Source organism: Mustela putorius, unplaced genomic scaffold (assembly GCF_011764305.1).
Source record: "Mustela putorius furo isolate JIRA1106 unplaced genomic scaffold, ASM1176430v1.1 tig00003869_pilon_pilon_pilon, whole genome shotgun sequence".
In the NCBI taxonomy this organism is placed as follows: domain Eukaryota; kingdom Metazoa; phylum Chordata; class Mammalia; order Carnivora; family Mustelidae; genus Mustela; species Mustela putorius.
In genome coordinates this window covers 35,090,837-35,108,355 of record NW_025422021.1, presented here as the reverse complement: position 1 = coordinate 35,108,355, position 17,519 = coordinate 35,090,837, and the positions used below count along the sequence as shown (strand labels likewise).

At 50.8% G+C, this 17,519-nt stretch overlaps 1 protein-coding gene across 9 annotated transcripts in view; it reads left to right on the top strand.

Moving 5' to 3' along the window:
- AGAP1 (ArfGAP with GTPase domain, ankyrin repeat and PH domain 1) overlaps positions 1-17,519 on the top strand; it is a 507,095-nt gene that overhangs the window by 174,052 nt on the left and 315,524 nt on the right. For 5 of the 9 annotated variants that reach the window (XM_013048468.2, XM_004777555.3, XM_004777554.3 and 2 more), the window contains exons 3-4: positions 2,157-2,244; positions 2,944-2,955. In XM_013048468.2, coding sequence (XP_012903922.2) covers positions 2,157-2,244; positions 2,944-2,955 — 100 coding nt within the window. The remainder of the gene's footprint in view (positions 1-2,156; positions 2,245-2,943; positions 2,956-17,519) is intronic. The other 4 variants (XM_045066852.1, XM_045066853.1, XM_013048469.2 and 1 more) reach the window with 1 other exon arrangement.

The following is a 17,519-nucleotide window of genomic DNA, read 5'->3' as shown; positions in this document are numbered from 1 at the left end:
TAGGATCTGTCCATGTCGCCTGGCTTTGTGCCTCCGCAGCAAAGCCTCTGTTTGTACTTGTGCTTGGTTGTTCACGTGTTGGCTCGTTAGTGCGGCCAGGGCTGGTGGGAGGCTGTCCTTGCTGGGGTGACACTGGGACCCAGAGACAAGGTGACCCCGAGCCTGCCCATTGAGACTCGTCAGCATCACTGGTCAGACCCATACAGCGATACTGGTAAGGTAAAGGTCAAGGGACAGCGTCATGAGGAGGGCACGAAACGGGGTTTGAAGAGAGGTGCCCAGTTGAGGTTGTGCGTTAGGAAGGCTTCTCAGAGGAGGTGACATCTGAACTGCTTGCTGACCCGTGAGCAGGAGCAGCATTTCAGGAAGTGATGGATGTGAGAAAGTCCAGGTGTCTGGAGACAGCAAGGCCTCTCAGGACAAGGCAGTTTCCAGGAGTCTCTCTGGTACTCCAGGGGTGAGGAGGGGAGCCTGTAGACAGAGAGGCCAGCTAACATCTGCCCTTGTGATCCAGTGGACAGCAGACCTGCCCCAGGAGTACTCCCAGGGAGTACGAGGAAAGTACTCCCAAGTACAGGGGCTCCATGGCCGGAAAGGGTGAGAATCTGGGATGACTTCCATGTTTCTGGTTTGAGAGGCAGGGTGGGGTGTGGCCACAGAGATGGATGAACAAACTGGGGGAAGTGATGAAGTCTGGGCATGGTGGGGTCTGAGTACCAGCAGGGATGGTGTGGGGTGCATGCAGAGAACTTAGTGGTTCTCCTGGTGGCGGCTGGAGAATGAGATTTGGGATCAGTAGCTTACTGGGGGTAGGAGGGATGTGGCCAGGCACACTGGGGGTCAAGCATCTAGAAGAAGCTAGGAGATCTGCAAGGATCCTGTGTAGGCCAAGAGGACGTTCAGGGAGGAAGCCCGGAGCAGAAAGTTTGAAGAAAGCATAGCTCACCTCCAGCTTCTGGTGGTGGGCTGGGTCAGGAGCAAGAGAAAGGCCAGTGCTCCGAGAAGCATAGCCCTTGCTGACCTCAGGGGCAGCGTCCTTGCAGCCCTCGGCTCAACACTTGAGATCTTAGGGGTCGAGGACAGGCCTGGGAGGGCACGAGCATGGCTGAGAGCCTGGCTCTGCTGGGAAGGGGACCTGGCTTTCATAGGAGGGGACTTGCGTCCAGAGGCAGGGCTCTTGTTTTGTTTTTCTTACAGAATTGATTTGGGCATCTTGAATGCAGAGAGGAAAGTTCTGGTGGGGAAGGGAAAGGTAAATATACAGAAGGAGGTTCTCCCTGGGCGGCTTGCAGAGGAGGTGGAGGAAGTGAGGTTCCTGGCATAGGCGAAGGAAGGTTTTCAAGGGTCCCCCGCAGGGAGGGTCCAGCCGCCCTCAGGTCCATGTGTCAGCGCTGTGGTAAGAGAGCTTTTCCTGAAGAAGGCGCTGCACAGGGGACACTGCCCACTGGGAGTAAGACGCAGCTGGTTCTGGCTGGAGCCTTGGTCCTCCTCGCTCTGGATGGGCATTTTAACCCAGTCCAGACACCTTTGCCGCCTTCACTGCGGGCCCCTCTCTGCCCTGTGTCCTGGTCCCGCCGCCCGGACCCATGCTCCAGAGAAGAAGGCTTCTCCCTGTTCTCCGCGCCCTGCTCCCAGCCCCCCTTTCAGCCCCTGCAGCCCCCATGGTTCATCCTCCATGTGGCTCTTTTTAGTTGATCTCTCTCTGGGCTCTGGGACCAATGCCGTAGTCTTGGTGGAACATATCAGAACACCCTTCTCATTCCTATATGAGTCCAGACTGCGCCAGGCCCCATGGAACCCCCATGGACCTCGCTCAGGATGGTGAGGGTGTGCGGTCAGTGTGGATGGGCTGACTCACTGTGCGCACTGCTGGTGGTGCCACTGCCCACGGTGCCAGCACGACCACAACCAGCGTGTGCTCAGACGGCGCTGACGTGCTCAGAGCCTGCGAGACTGGTGAGGACAGGAGACGGGCAGCTGGGCTCAGGAAGCCCTTTGACTTCAGGAGAGTTTGACGAGCCAGGTTTGGTACTTCCTGTGGATGCTTGGGTGTGATCAGGCTTTGACTTACTATACATGCTCACCTCTCTCTGTTTGCAGATTGACGAGTAGAGTGACAGAATGATAATGAACGGTCGTCCAATTCTGTGTTTCAGGGCATCGTGGGTAATTTGGCCAGCGGCAAGTCGGCCCTGGTGCACCGGTATCTGACCGGCACGTACGTCCAGGAGGAGTCTCCCGAAGGTATGCTGTCTGCCAGGCTGTCTCAAGCTCCAGAGCGTTTAGTTTATTAGATTTTCCCATAGCATACTCTGAATCGTGACGATGATGCATCATCACATGTCGAAAAAGAGTAAAATGCCAAGCAGTAAAGATCCTTAGGTATGTTGTTTCTTCTATAGTGTTTTTAGCTAACCGATTATACTTACTTTGGCATTTAGAGTGGTAGAGTAGAGTCTTGAAATGCTGTTGAATTTATTTCTTATGTAATAGTCCTGGCGTTTCAAATGTCAGTCCGGTGTCGCCCCCTTTAAATACTGCTCGGACATTCCTCTGATCTGGGTATTGAGTTTTTCCGTAACTTGTATGTACTGTTACGTGGTCCTGGATCAGAGCCTCTCACATGACCACCACATGTTTGAGTACATCCCCCCACATATTGTATTATGAACATGTAAGAATCATTTTGCATGAGAGTAAGAGATTTCTTTTGCCATTAGGGTTTTGCTTCTTCAGTTAACATATTCATATTTTATTTTTTGCTTTAAGTGAAATTATGGTAGCAGTAGGAAGCCACGCAGTCCCTGTGTCTTTAATCAATGTAGAGTTCACAGGCGGCTTTCTGAATGATATTTTCTCTCCATGTAACCTTTTACAATCCAACTCTGAGACACTGAATTTCTGGTTCCTTCTTTTTCTTACTGGCTGTTCCATTCTTTGCAGATATGGATGCAGGTAACTATACGTTTCCTTCATGGCAGCGCTTGTCTTGTTTGAAGAGAGAGGACAGGCTCGACTTCGCACTGTAGTGTTCCCTCCCTCCTCGTTCTGTGTGCCATTGATTCTGTTTCATTTTATCCTTTTGTTTAAGTTACACATTTCACCCTGTTTTGTCCCTTAGATGTGTTCTTAGAAGCAGTCCTGAGTAGCTTCTCATGTTCCCTGTAACACCTGTTCTAGTATTTAACTCTTGTCCTGGAGACCGTGTAACCATTCCGAAGAGCACGGAAGGCTGGCGTTCTGGGGCTCTCTGGGGGCTTGGCCGTCATTCTGCAGGGTCTTGCAACCCTGTCCTCAAAGCCTCGTGGTGGTCACCTCAGGGAAAGGTCCGCTTTTTCGTTATCCACATGGACATGAAGGTGTAGGGAGTTCAGACACACAGGCTTCTAGCTGGGAGTTGAAGAGAAGCCCGTGTATCTGATGGATGGAGAATGTATACAGATGCTAGGAAAAGTACCATCTGGACAGGGGTTGGGGGAGAGGTGGTCCTGGGTCTTTCTGACGTCTTCCCTGGGACCTGTGCCTGGGCTGTGCTGGTGTTGCGTCTGTTCCTCGGTGTCTGAGCGTGGATTTTAGCCATAGTCCTTTGGATTCCACTGAGGAGGCCTGAGCTCTTTTCTTGGGCTTTCTGCATCTTTGTTGGGGTTAGGGACGATTGATGAGGCCAGCTGTTGAGGGACAGGCTAACCTGACCTCCCACGATCGCCTCATGGAGTGAATCTGCACGCATTCTCGGGGGTCGCTGGTGACAGGGTCTGGGCCCCTGGTTTTCTGCCAGTGCTTGGGCTCCTCCTGCGCTCAGTTCGGCGTCCAGTGTAGTCAGCGTGGGCGCCCCCAAGTCATGGATGCTGGTTCTTCCCCACGCAGTGCTGTGCTGTTGTTATGTGGCTTTTGCTGTTTTCCCATGTGCTGTTTTTGGTCTGTTCCATCACATTTGGGGCTGTGGTTTCTTTTCAAGGGACCCTTATATTTTGATGAGCATGAAGGCATTTTTCTTGAATGTTTATACTTCAGATAAAAATTATACTTAGTGGAATGACTCAAACGGTGGTCTCTGATGAACCCCCCTTCTTTGATTGTTTAACACATTTTACTCTATTGAAATGTCATGGCAGTGCATACGGTTTTAAAAATACACCATTTTACAGGGTAGAAGCATGCATGAGCACACCAAAGGACATCCCTTTCCTCATCTGCAAAGTCTCATTCCCCACAGTGAGGCTTGTGCCCAATGTGTCTTGGATCGGGGAAAGACCATCCATGATCCTTTCTCTCTACTTTCAAGGACAGGCCACCTGCCTGTCCTCTCATGTGTGACTCAGGTCAGGGTAGGGCCCCCAGGTGAGCCTGAGTAGACGTGCATTGGGGCCTCTGGCTGCAGAAGGAACTGGGCAGGTGCCGCTGTGTGTTTGGGAAACCCATACCTCCTCCCCTACAATCTTTGCTTCCCAGGGGCTGTCCACTCCCGCCTTCCTGGAACCAGGCAGGTGGCCACGTCCTTGCCTCGTGGGGAGGCCGGGGCACTGACTCCCACTTCCCGTCCCCTGGCCTGGGCGAGTCTCGTAGCAGCAGGAGAATCCGTTTGTTTCAGAAAGGGCGTGAATGACGGAAGCCTCGCTTTCTCACTGTCTGGCCACACTGGAGTTCTTTCTGGAACTGGAACTCTGCCAGGGACCCTGCAGCTGGAAAAAGTGATCTTGGTTGTTGTTGAATGTGAATGACATTGACGTATTAGATATGCTTACTTCATTGAGAAGCCTTCCATCCAGAATGTTCCGGATTTGGAGTATACCAAATTTCTGCCCAGGTTTGTGTGCCCATGCGGGCGGCACGAGAAGCTGATCACAGCTCAGCCCCACCTGTGAGTATCTGCGAGACAGAGGGTCAGGTTAGGGGGCAGCAAGCTGAGGATGGATATCTCCAGTGCCACCCTGGGGGGAGGGCACGTCCTGCAAGCTGTGCGGCCCTTCACTTCTTCTAACTCATCCTTCTTCCCTCCTGCAGCTGTTGGAGTGACCAGCTGGCTGCCCCCGGCCGCGCGTGGCAGTGACTTCAGGCACCAGCTTGCTGCTGCCGGTGGCCGTGAAATCGGCCAGTGTGCATGGCTCGCTGGAGCTCTCCTGTCCTCTCAGGGTTGTTTCTTGATTTCCTTAGCATGCAAATGTCCCTTAGTGCCACTCTGACCCGCCGCCATGAGACCTTCACATTGCTGGCCTTTTTCGGTGGGGACAGCTTTCTCTTTGCAGGAGAGTTCTCTCTTCTGCAGAAACCGGTGCAGGATGACCCGGACTTTTGGCCGAATGTACTTTTCGTCAGATGGGTTGTAGCTGGGTCTCCGAGGAGAACAGCTGCTGTGTTTGAAATGGCTGATAGGTTCTCACGGATACTCCTGTAGCAGAGGGTTGACAAACGCGATTTCAATGATTTTAAAGGTGCAGTTTAAATGAGGGATAGATTTAAATATTATGTGTGTTTTTTAATGAGTAAATGAGCAGTGCAAAAGTGGGTAACTCAGAGGGGAGCCAGTGGTTCCGTCCAAGTCATCTGAGGAATGAAATTTCTGTGTAAATACCCATTCAGCTGTGTGTGTGTGTGTGCATGCGTGTCAGTTCTAGGGCTGTCATAGCAAGTGACCACAGATGGCATACTGTCGCCATGCCGGAGACCTGAAGCCCGACAGGATGGTGTTGACCAGGTGCATTCCTCTTGGAGGCTCTGACCACTGGTCTGTTCTCACGCGGTGTTCTTCCAATGGCCTTGTCTGCGTGCGATGGCACTCTTCTCATGGGGCTGGTGGTCCCTGGATGTAGGGCCCACCCTGGTCTCGTCTGACCTCATCTTTGTCACCTCTGCAAAGACCCTGTTACCAGATGAGGTCACATCACGGATATTAGGGGCGAGGACTCAAGCTTCTCTGTCACGGGAGGGAATCCCCCCACCAGCGCTGCTCCATGTGTGATGCACACCTGGTTTTGAAGCAGAAGCTGCACCTGGCATGGTTGTCCACTCCCTGCGGTGGGGGGGTGGGGACAGACCGTGAGCTGCCCTGCTGTCGCTGGAGGTGCTCACTGCTGGTGTCCTGGAACTCTGCAGAGAGGAGATGAGCTTGCCTGTGACCATCACACCTTTGATGGGGTTTCACAGCTCTCACTCACTGTCTGTAAGGAGAAGCAGTGTGATCCGTGCCTTGTTATTGGCGCTTATTAGAATTGTGAACGATTTTGGCCATGTTGTCTGAGTGTCCACCTCACGTCCATGCTTCACGTTCATGGTGCTCCCTCCCACCATGCCCCTTCAACCTCAGACCTCCTCTTGGGTTTTCACTCTGTCCCCCTCAAAATCAAGAAAGAGAAAAGAAAGGAAACACGGATGTCCAGTCTCTACAGGAACATGAAGGACACCTTCCCTGAGCCGTGGTGCCCCTTGAGGACTGGGAGGTGGTGGACTGTGGTGATGTCGAGAGACTTCGAGCTTTAGAATGGGGTCAGTGCCCCGAGACCCTGTCTCTGTGACATCCCTGTGTTCTTCCTCTTCTCTCTTGTGCCGTGGGCCTTGCTAAACTGTGCAGAGAGCTTGGGTGGAAGAATCTAGAGCCTGGAGGAGCTCACACCGGCTAGCTGCCATGGTGGTAGTGCAGGGCAAGGCCCTAGGAGCTTCCCAGGATGAGACTCCACTGTCCCGTGGGTTGAGGGGAAGATTTTACAGTCTGCAGAGGTGAGCTTAATGTCCACAGACCCTTTCTCCTGTGTTTATAAAACTAACTGCTCTTAGCTAATTTTCCAAGGAACTGTGGGAACAAAATGGGGAGAAAGGTGCCGGGCTGCCCCGTTCCTGGCTGCCCCTGTCCCATGTGGGTGGAGAGCTCTGTGGTCATGGCTCCTGGCAGGAGAAAGGGCCTGCTGGCAGTGAGGTCCCTGCAGGCTGGCTATCCTCCCCTGGTCTTGCCATCGGCACCGCCAGCAGCTGTTTCTCAGCAGATACGTCTGTCTTGGGGTGGGAGGTGGTTCTCAGGAGCACATGGGTCTGAAATATTTTTTTAAATGAATGTTTGCTTAGTTGCTTAGAAACAAACCATGTGGTAAACACTTAGCCATATTTTTTGGGACACATGAACTGCATTTGAGCTGTCAGCCCCTGAAACCCTTTCCAAATCAAATAAACTTAAAAAAATTTTTTGTCAGCTACCACTGCTCAACAGATGTTAGGGCTTACTTCTAAACATGTCCTCTTGTGCTGTTTAAAGTCCTGATGAAAAAAAATCTGTAAACTCTAATAAAAGTTGAGTAGTTTTGAAATCCAGCCTTTTAAGTGTTTTAACACAATTTTGCCATGTTACTTGTAACTGAGTGATTATGAGTACATGACAATTTTTTAATGAGGATTATCTGTAAACCTTGAGGTTACGAGCAGCCTGCTGGTAGTTTGTTTTAATAGATCAGGCACAAGTCCGGTCTTTTTCACGTTCTCTGATCCTTTCAAATCCGTCCCTGGCCATGGAACGTCACTGACCTCTCACTTCCTTCCCCCTGCTCTTCACTCTGTCCTCTCAGACATAAGCCACGTAGAGGGCCAGGTGATACTGCCCAGAATAGGGGAGGGATCCTGAAATTATCCCTAGAGCCACAAAGAAATCATGAAAGAGCACGTTCTGCTTTGTTTTGAACAAGGAAAAGAAGGCTGTAAAGTAAGAATGAGGAGGTCGTCATGTTTTTGGCATTGACAGAGCTGGCAGGACAAAATGTGTTTTTGAGTTGGTCGTTTGGAACTCAGAACACATCTTCCCATGTTGTTACAATTAGGTCAACAAGAAACCAAGGGCGTACTGTGAGCCGGGTACCTTCCAGAAAAGAGAAGAACCTTCTGTTGAATTAACTCAAGTTCAAGGCCGTGATTCACACCTGGCCAAAGAAGACAGTGAGCACTCAGAGGAGGGCTTGCTGGCTTCTGCCCGGAAGAGCGCCAGCTTCCCCCTGCAGCCCACAACTGCTCCCTCTGGCCATGTGATGCAGAGCCCCCAAATAGCACGGTGCACACTGTTGACACAGCTGTTGCTTTCCCAAGACCTCTCGGGACATCACACGTTGCTACAAAACCATTTCTTTAATAGGAAAAAGGAGATGAGGGTCCAGAAAGTTTCACCTTTGCAATTATAGGTCACTTTTTCCTGGAGAAGTTTTAATACCAAAGGTGTGTTTTAGAGCTTCAATTGTGCGACCTCTGTATTGCAAATGGAAAAGTGGTCATTGGAGAGTCCCCTGGTCCGTTGCTGCATCTGTCCCTGTGTCTGGCCTTGATTCTGTCATCTTGTTGGCAGCCGGCTCCCGTCTCAGGCAGTCTGAATGGCAGTAGAGCCGTTACCACTGGCCCTGCAGCGGCCTGCTCGGATCTGGCTTCTGATCTGGAAGTCACAGGGTACACATGCAGTGTGTCAGCCTAGACTGTAGGTGACCACCTTCAAGGAGTTTGCGTAGAAAAGCAGGGATTTATGTAACTCGTGTGTGGGGAGCGGCTAAGAGGAAGGATTTCGTCTAGGAGACCTCGCTGAGCCACGTAAGCTCCCGAGGAATGATCTGTCCCATTTCTTGCCTCAGTGGGCTTTCTGCTCAGCAAGGTCTCCCCACTTGGTGGCAGGCATTTCATTGGTGATCCTTAGTGTTCCCGGGAAATGGGGAGGAGAGTTGGCTATTTCTGTAGCTCCAGCAGAAGATCAGACATCCGTCTGGTTGCCTGGCTGCAGTTCTGTGCTCTTCTGTATCGTCACTGATGGGGGCTCGTAATGCAGAGCTCTTCCGTGACACTCGGACCCGCTGTCTGGCCTTACGCCCTGAGGACCCGCCCTGGCAGTGCCCCGGGTACCGTTTGAACTCACCCCTGTGCTGTTGCTGCCAAATCGTTCTGGCTTCCACAGCCCTGCTTTGGCTGTGGACCTTGGGCTTCTTAGGCATGTTTTCCTTCTTGATTTTCAAGGACAGCAAACTCCAGAATGTTATGCATTTGTTTGGATCTGAAAGTATCAGCTCACAAAACTTTTTCTGTATCTCCCTCCCCACTGTTGTCTTAACTCACCACCCCTTCCTCCTGCTCAGGCTGCTTTACTGGTTCTAGGAAGTGGGAGACCTCAGATGTCTGACCATGCCTTCGCTAGGTGAGAGGTTTTCTGTGGAAGGCAGCACAGAAAGGAAGAAATACTGGGCTGAGACCAGCCTTGGGGTGAAGAGAGGAGAAGGTGAGGGGCACACCATGCCTGGTGCAGAGGGGAGGGTGCAGGGAGGAATGCGTGGGTTAGGAGAAACTCCCTGTGGGTCAAGGTGGAGAGACTGACATTCCGGAGGAGGCTGGGTATCATTTGAATGGATGGAGCTCACCTGGCAGGTATGGCTGATGAGAGATGCAGCGGTTGACATTGTCTGCAGAAAATGTTACCTCCTGGGAGACCATGCTTACTGGACCGAGAACTCCTAAGTGCCAACTCTCCTTTAGGGTCATGGACTCGGAGGACCAGGACTTGGTGATGAGGGAGGTCAAAGTTAGCAGAAGTGAAATAGGCCAAGTGGCAAAACTACATGGGAGAATCTGTGGTCAAATGAGAGTGCCCATGTCTGTGACTGTGCAGGAGTCCCCTGTCTCCAGCCTAGGGGCAGAGATCATGTGACCGTGTGGGAGTCCCCTATCTCCAGCCTGGGGGCAGGACGTCCTCAGGTACTAGCTGTTCCAGTCTCACCGGATGAGAAGGCTCGCCCAATCCTGTATGTGCGTGTGCGTGCTTGCACATGGGTAGACCATGCAGATCTACCACTGATCCTGCGGATGACGGTTTCATAGCATCCACGTGAATTCTCTGGTGACTGACCCAGGCCAGAAGTAAAAGCCAGAGTCGACTTCAGTGTCGTGTTCTGTGCATCCTGGGTGGCTTCCTGGAGGCAGTGTGTTGGGAGACTCTGAGGGAGGGTCTAGTCTGGGCAGAATATGAAGTGTGATGAGTAGGCAGCAGAGGCCTGTGTTCTGCTCACACGGCCCCGTGGAGCAGCATGTGTGGCCGGCATTTGTTACCCTTTTCCCAAGACCCATTTTTTCAAAGTTGTTTTACTTATTTTTAAAAAATAACATCAGGGACAAAAGAAGAAAACAGCACTTGCTCTTTGAGGGCTGCTTGAGTAGTGGATGGTGTGGAGAGAGCGGGGGAGGGGGGCTTGGTGCACAGACCCGACTGGCTCGCAGCATGCTCTTGTCTCTCCCCAGGGTGGGGGGGCGGGGAGCGGGCCTGGACTGGTGTGGGGAGCGTGGGGGGCATGTGGGCGAACTGTCCAAAACCACGTGCCCTGTAACCACGTAGCCTGGCAGGGGTGCGGGTCAGCTGCTCTGTGCGTCTTCCGTGCAGTCCAGGGAAGAAAGAGGCCTTGTTGGGGCAGGGGGATGGCTACTGTAGACATGCTCTGACAGGAGTTGGGGGTCCGGCCTCTGACAGGATGTGGGGACAGGGAGGAGTCCTTGGACAACCTCTGGAGGTTGGAATGGATTCACATCCCGACAGAAGGAACTGCAGGAACCTGTTGACCTCCACGCCCTCTACAGCCTGTCAGGGGTTCTGGCTGCTCGTTAGTTCTGAGAAACACTGGCCACAGAGTGTGTTTGTGCTGTCTGGGCGCTGGGCCCTGTGCCCTGGAGTGCCCTCCAGCTTGGGCAGGCGCCCGCCATGCACCAGGGAGCAATGCAAGTTGATCTTGTTCCAGAATGTTCCAGATGCAGGAGCTTCCTGTGCCATGTGCAGAGTCAGGTTTAGCTGGAGAGGCAGTGACACACAGGCATGCATGCGTGTGCATGCACACATACCACACACACACACTCACACACACACACACACACCCGTGAGGACACCCCAGGGGCAGTCTGTCTCCTGCCCACACTTTGCAGGCTCGGAGCTGTGCAGCTCATGCTCTGCACTCTCCTCAGGTGTGCTCGCCGACCAAAGCTCCCTCTAGGATGGGGACAGAGACCTAGAGACAAAACCCGGATTCCTTCCAGTAAAGTAAATACACTGTTTCCACAGGACTGGAACAGTTACAGCGAGTCTCTAGAGGGAAGGCGGAAAACTGTAATGTGCGGGCATTGGCATGAGAAATGTCAAAGGGGAGACTGGGTCCAGCAGCGCCTGCCCCGCTCGAGCTGTGACTGTCCATGAGCTGGAAGAGTCACTGCATTTTGAAACATTTGTAAAAGTAAATAAACCAACCAAGAGGCACCCAGGGGGAAAGAAGAATATGGCCCATGGTGCCTAAACTATTTATTACTTGGTCCTTTAGTGACAGTTTACAGACCCCACGCTACAGTGTGTAGAAATGGCATCAACTCGTTAAAATGGATAGGATTTTTTGGTTTCTCCGTAGGGTTGGATCTAACAGTGAGCAGTCTTTTTTAATTTCTTGAAGCAGATACCTGATTTACACTCAGGGAATAGTGAGTGAGCAGTTATTTATTTATTTATTTTTTGAGAGAGAGTGAGTGAGAATGAGTTGGGCAGAGAAGCAGAGGGGGAGAGCAAACCTCAAGCAGGGTTACCTGCTCAGCGTGGAGCCTGATGTGGGGCTCTATCCGGTGAGGCCGAGTTCATGACTAAGCTGAAATCAAGAGCTGTACACTTAGCCGGCTGAGCCACCCAGGCACCCCATGAGTGAGCAGTTCTGAAAGCCATTACTTTTCCATATTTGATTCTAGGTTTGCGTATTTAAAAATAGAGTTTGTGCAACAGATTATTTTTTATTTATTTATTTATTTATTAGGATTTTATTTATTTATTTGACAGAGATCACAAGTAGGCAGAGAGGCAGGCAGAGAGAGAGAGGAGGAAGCAGACTCCCCACTGAGCAGAGAGCCTGATGTGGGACTCGATCCCAGGACCCTGAGATCATGACCTGAGCCGAAGGCAGCGGCTTAACCCACTGAGCCACCCAGGTGCCCCAACAGATTATTTTTTTAATGGAAAGTTACTTTCACATGGATTGCGCTAGTTGAGTCCCCATGAATCTGGGGACTGAGGGACCACTCGCCAGCATGCCAGTAGCTGCGTAACCCAGCGTCCGGCTTCAGTTTGGAGCTTGTGGTCACGCGCCCACTACCATTCTGGGGCTCTGGCCCCGACACCTGGGTCAGGCCACAGGTAGTGTCACTGGTCGAGGAAGCCTTGTTTCACTATTCTGCATGAGCCAGGTTCTTGGACCCCAGTTTGCAAAGCTCTTCGCAAGTTTACCTTTTTTGGTGCTTAAAATAAATGTGCAGAATACTAAATAAAACAACCTTAAGTGTGTTCTTTTCCCCCAAAGAAACTAGTACGAGACTAAGTATATTTCATTAAGTTCACCACACAAGTTATTTCAGGGATGGCGGTAGGTGCTGGAATGTTCAAGTCCAGCCACCGCCGTGGGCACTGGAATGTTTTCAATAAACAGTTCACTGATTTGGTTATGAATCAGATTTTACTGAGCAGGGGCCTCGAGAATGCAGTTCTGGGACTGCCCCCCTCCCCCCATCCACTCAGTGGATTCTGGGGGCAGGTTCTGTACCTACTCTCGGTACCCTCCCTATCCCCCCCGCCCCATCCGACACCAGGCCTGGCTCTTCTCCTCCTGCCCACCGCCCTTGAAAACAAGCTGCATTCTGGCAGAGCTTCTGCCCCTTTCCCTCTGTTCCCAGCACCAGCACTCTGCGTGGCACGGGGCAGGGCTTGCCAAACACGTGATTGGTGGTTCGGAAGGCCACGGTTAGGCAGACCCCAGTGCCAAATTGGCAGGAAGCACTTGGGAAAGGCTCACAGGTAGCAACTCTCTTGCCTGTGCTGGGAAGAGCCAGATGGTGTCACCGGAGTGCAGATCAGATACATTCTACCCTTTACTGGTGTGGAAGCCCAGCTGGTGGTGAGGAGCACGCCTCGGGCTTGGGTAAGTGTGGAGAGGCTGTTAGCAGAGACTGGAGAACCTTCTCCTTGGAGCGGTTTAAGAAGCACTGTGGAAGCCTTGCTATCTCATGAGTTGTTTTGACCTGGTCTCCTAGATCTTCCAGAACATGGGGAATTAGGACCAAATGTTAGGCAAACTCTTGGTTTTCATGTAGGAATGGGAGCAGTGTTTTTTGCCTTCTGGTTGCATCCTCCTGGATGTGCTCCCATGTCACTGCCTTTGCAAGTGGAAACTCTCCCGCTAAGTGTGAGTTTGCATTTGGAAATCGCAAAATTGTCCTTGTAACGGAGCAGTCTCTAGCTGATTTCTGCCAGGCACTTGTGATGTTTAAGGACCCGATGGGGAGCTGATGTGGGCCAGCTCCTGCCTGCTCACCTTGGTCACTTGAGTCAGGTGCTGTGATTACCTGAGTTTTCACATGAGGAAATGAATGCACCAGGAGGCACAGGTACCATTGAGGTTTGGGCCAGGGGTTCACGTTGGTAGGTGTGAACCCAGGGTTGACGTTGGTGGGTGTGAGCCCAGGACTTACCCTTGGCCGGCAGGGCTGTGTCTCTTCCCCTTCACTGCTGCCTGGAAGTACCACCACCCAGAGTTACAACTTGACGGATCATCAGCTGGGCTCCAGCACTTGGAAGGACCTTGGGCGGTCATGCGGTCTGCGTGCTGGGCTCTGCTGCTGACTGTGGGGGTCTTGAGCCCTGGTACAGCTGCCAAGTTATTTGGGAGAATACTGAGTTCTGCGGGAAAGTATAAGTGAGCTTTGAGGCTTTGGGTTCTAGCTTCGCAGAACAGTGTTAACAGGAAAATTCTGAGTGTATGGAAGCATGAGGAAGCCTTGGCTCCTGATCCCAGAGGTGGGACCCACACTGAGAGGCCTGGGTGGGAAGCCATTCGCATGCAGAGGTCTCTTTCTGGACGGCGTTCCCCTTATTTCAGGGGGAACCCCTGGACACCTTTGGGCTCTGTGGCCTCCTTGCCAGCCTACCTTCTGGCGTTGATGACAACACAGAGGATGTGTTATTCTTTGCAGTTGCTCTATTAAAGATAATTTGGGGGGGGGGGATAATAGTATTTGAAGCAATTTTGGGGGGTGGGGGAAACTCATGAAACTTAATGAGAATGATATTGGGTCTATCAGTGGATGTTGAAAATTGGAGATTGGCTTGGATAAATCAGTCTACGTACTTGCCCAGAGTTGCTGGATTTATTTTAGTCTTAAAAAGAGATGATTTGAGGGCACCTGGGTAACTTAGAAGGTTAAGCGCCTTCCTTGGACTCAGGTCATGATGGATCGAGTCCCGCATCGGGCTCCCTGCTCAGTGGGAAGCCACTTCCCCCTCTGCCTTCCACTCTGCCTGCGTGTGCACGCATGTTCTCTCTCTCTGTCTCTCAAACAAATAAAATATTTAATTAAAAAAATGATTTGGAGGAGAGAACTCTCAGTAGGATTTATGTATTAAACTGCTGGTTTGTATATTCCTCAGTAAGATGTGAAGAAATCCTGACTATTGAGCAACAAGCCACTTCCTCCGCTGTTTCGTTTTCCAGCTTCTGTTGGAGCAGCAGTTTCCTCCTGCAGGCCTCTGGGACATCACAGTGCTTTCCACGGGCCATGCTCAGTGCTCCGGAGGGGCAGCCCCAAAGCTCTTTTGGGAACAGGGCCTGAGGCTCTTGGGTTCCAGTGTTCCAGTGTTATGTCTGCCTTTCTGTCCAGCTGGTTTTGGGTTTTGTTGGCTGGATGTCAGGAAATCTGAACTGCGTGAATGACACTTTTAAAAAAAAATACATTATATATATATATATAATCAGCCTGTTTACTATTTCAAGGTACCCTTCCACGAAGTAGGTCCACAAGTGTGGAAGTAAAAGGAGTGGCTGGACTTTCATAATTTCGTGTTGTGTTAATGGAAGAGCTGTTGTCCTTTCATGGAATTGTTCAGACAGGGGCCCTCCGAGTTGTGGTAAGCACTCAACGCACCATGACATCCCGAGGTTAGCATGTGAACCAATTACTGTTGCCCCACTGACCGACACACAGAAAACTGCCCCCATACACGTGCCTGGCTTGTTGGCCTTGAGAACATGGGGCATGTCCTGTAGCCAGGTACTTGTCTGCATAGATTGTGGCTGGATTTCAGGTGTAGACGCTCACAAGACAAGGGTTTTCAAAAGTCAAGTTCAAAGCCACCTTTCTGCTAATATTCCAGAAGGTGGGTTTCTGCGTTTACGTAGGAGTTTACCTGACACAGCCAAATCCACGTGTTCTGGGTCTCATTCAGTGCATCACTGACTTGGTTCATTGTCACCTATGATTCACTCACCAAACCAGTTATCTGTATTTAAAAATGCTCGAATCAACCATTTTTAAAAGCATTGAGGCCTCGCTGGAGGAAAGTTCTTTTGAGTAGCTTCGAAACCCTGCTGCCTGATAAGAAACCCCACTGTTGGTGGCGGGAGCTGTTTCCACCAGGGTCTCTGTTTTCTCTCCTTTAAAGTGGTTGAGAGTGTGTGTCACTGTTTCCTGGAACATCGTGTAGTCTTTTGATCTGCAGATTCAGATCTCTCTGCATTTCTGGAAAACTCCTTTGTATTTTCTCTCTCAAGAGGCTTGTCTTTCTTTGGGGGAGTTTGTTGTCAGCGACCCTGTTTCCCTCCCACCCCGTCAGCTTCATCTGTCGTCCTGTCCACTAACTCCTGCCTCAGGTTTGTCTCCATCTTTCTGATCTCACCAGCTGTTTATTTCAAGCCGTCCCCTCTGTGTCAGACTCTCGGCTTGGAGCATTGTCTCTTCCGTTCCTGTTTTTCAAATTTTACTCATTTGTTCCAGAAGGTCGCTGTGTTTCTCCTTTCTCGGGGTTTGCACTTCATCTCCTATCTGAGATTCTCATCGCTGGCATTCTTGTTGTTTGGAAAGCCTGTTCTTAAATTGCATTAGAGAGGAAAGCGCTTGTAAGGGATTTCCTTCTGCTTTTTGAGTTTAGTTTTCTTCTCCGTTGGCTCCTGTGTTCTTCGTGTGCTCCCTTCCTCTCTCCCTTCTTGCCTCTTACCGCTGCATCAGCACGCGGTGTCCTTACCATTTCTCTGCAGCATACCTCCTCTGTGGGCATCTGCCCACACCTTCTCTCTGACAAGACTGCTGCTGTCTTGACTGTGCTCTGGGGTCCCTCCGGGGTCGGCCACCAACACTAGCTGGGGCCACCAAGGAGGCTCCTCTCGCTCCTCCTGAGTCCGGTAGAGACTGTGGAGAGCCCCCTGCCATCTGGTTTCCTGCAGGAGACGATAGCCCCAGTCTTGAGTGTCCTGGAGCAGAGGGCTGGACCGCTCCGCTCACACTGCTGTTCTCCAGGCCCCCGTCATGCACGCAGATTCCCTGCAGGGATGTGCTTGGGCCACAGGACCAGGCTGGATGTTCTTTTCCTGGAGAATGACAGTCCAAATGCATCATCATGCCCTACCCATCCCTGTCCTCTGTCCCCTGAGGGAACCGCCCCCCAACCACAGGGATCTGCTTTTTGTCACAGGCTGGGCTCTGTTTCTCCTGTGAATTTGAGAATGCCCAAGTATGGGGTTCCCTTCATTTATGGGGTGGGGGTTGGAATACAGACTGTCATTCCCCATTCTGGCATTTTCTTTGCCTCCAGAGGGTCGAGGATAAGGCTCTGCTGCCTCTACCCTCTACCCTCTTTCCCTCCACCCTTTGGGGGCCGTTGTTAACCCCAGGGGATGTGATTAGGGGCCCCCGTCCAGTCCTGGAGTCTTCTTTTTATGCAGAGCCCACTGTGTTTGAGGATTTAGTCGGTGAAGCTTAATTCCTTTTCTCAGTGGATGATCAGTTTTCTTCCTCCTGCTGTTTACTTTCCCTCCTTTGTTTTATTAGGAATAAAGGAAAGGAAATTGAATGATAGTGAAGTTCATTTCTGCCATCTTAACCTGGAACTTTGACTTCTCTCTCGATCTTTGTTATTTTACTTAGATCTGGGTGAAGTGAACTCATTAGAGTCCTCGGGCTGCTGGAGAAAATAGCATGTTGAACCCTCATCTCACCGAGTCATAACCCTGAGTGCTTCACCCTTGGGAGCACTTCGAGGTCGCTGCACATTAATCCTCTTTGCTGGTACAGTCTTACAGTTGTTACTGTTCCGGTTGGGTGTTTGTTTTTTTTTTTTTTTTAAACAATGTAAGTTTAAAAAAAATTGGCAAAGGAGATGAAGTCTGACTCTGTTAAATTTTGTAAACTAATACATTACCGATGAGACTTTTTTTCCCAGTGAAAAAAATAGCATGTGGTCCAAAATTCCTTTTAAATGTCACAATAGAGAACTTCTCCAAAACCTCTTTATTAATAAGTTATCAACTTTGGTATTTTTGTCAGACTTAAAAGGGCAAAATTTAAAAGTTTCTGGCACATTCACAATTAATTTTTTTATATTCTCCTAGGGAAAAATGAATTCATAGTTTTTATTCAATGTATCCCTCTCATTCCATTTGCCTTAAATAATTAGGAAACAATAACATTTGCAGATACTCCGTTTTATCTAGTGGTTATGTGGAGAACATCATTTTGGG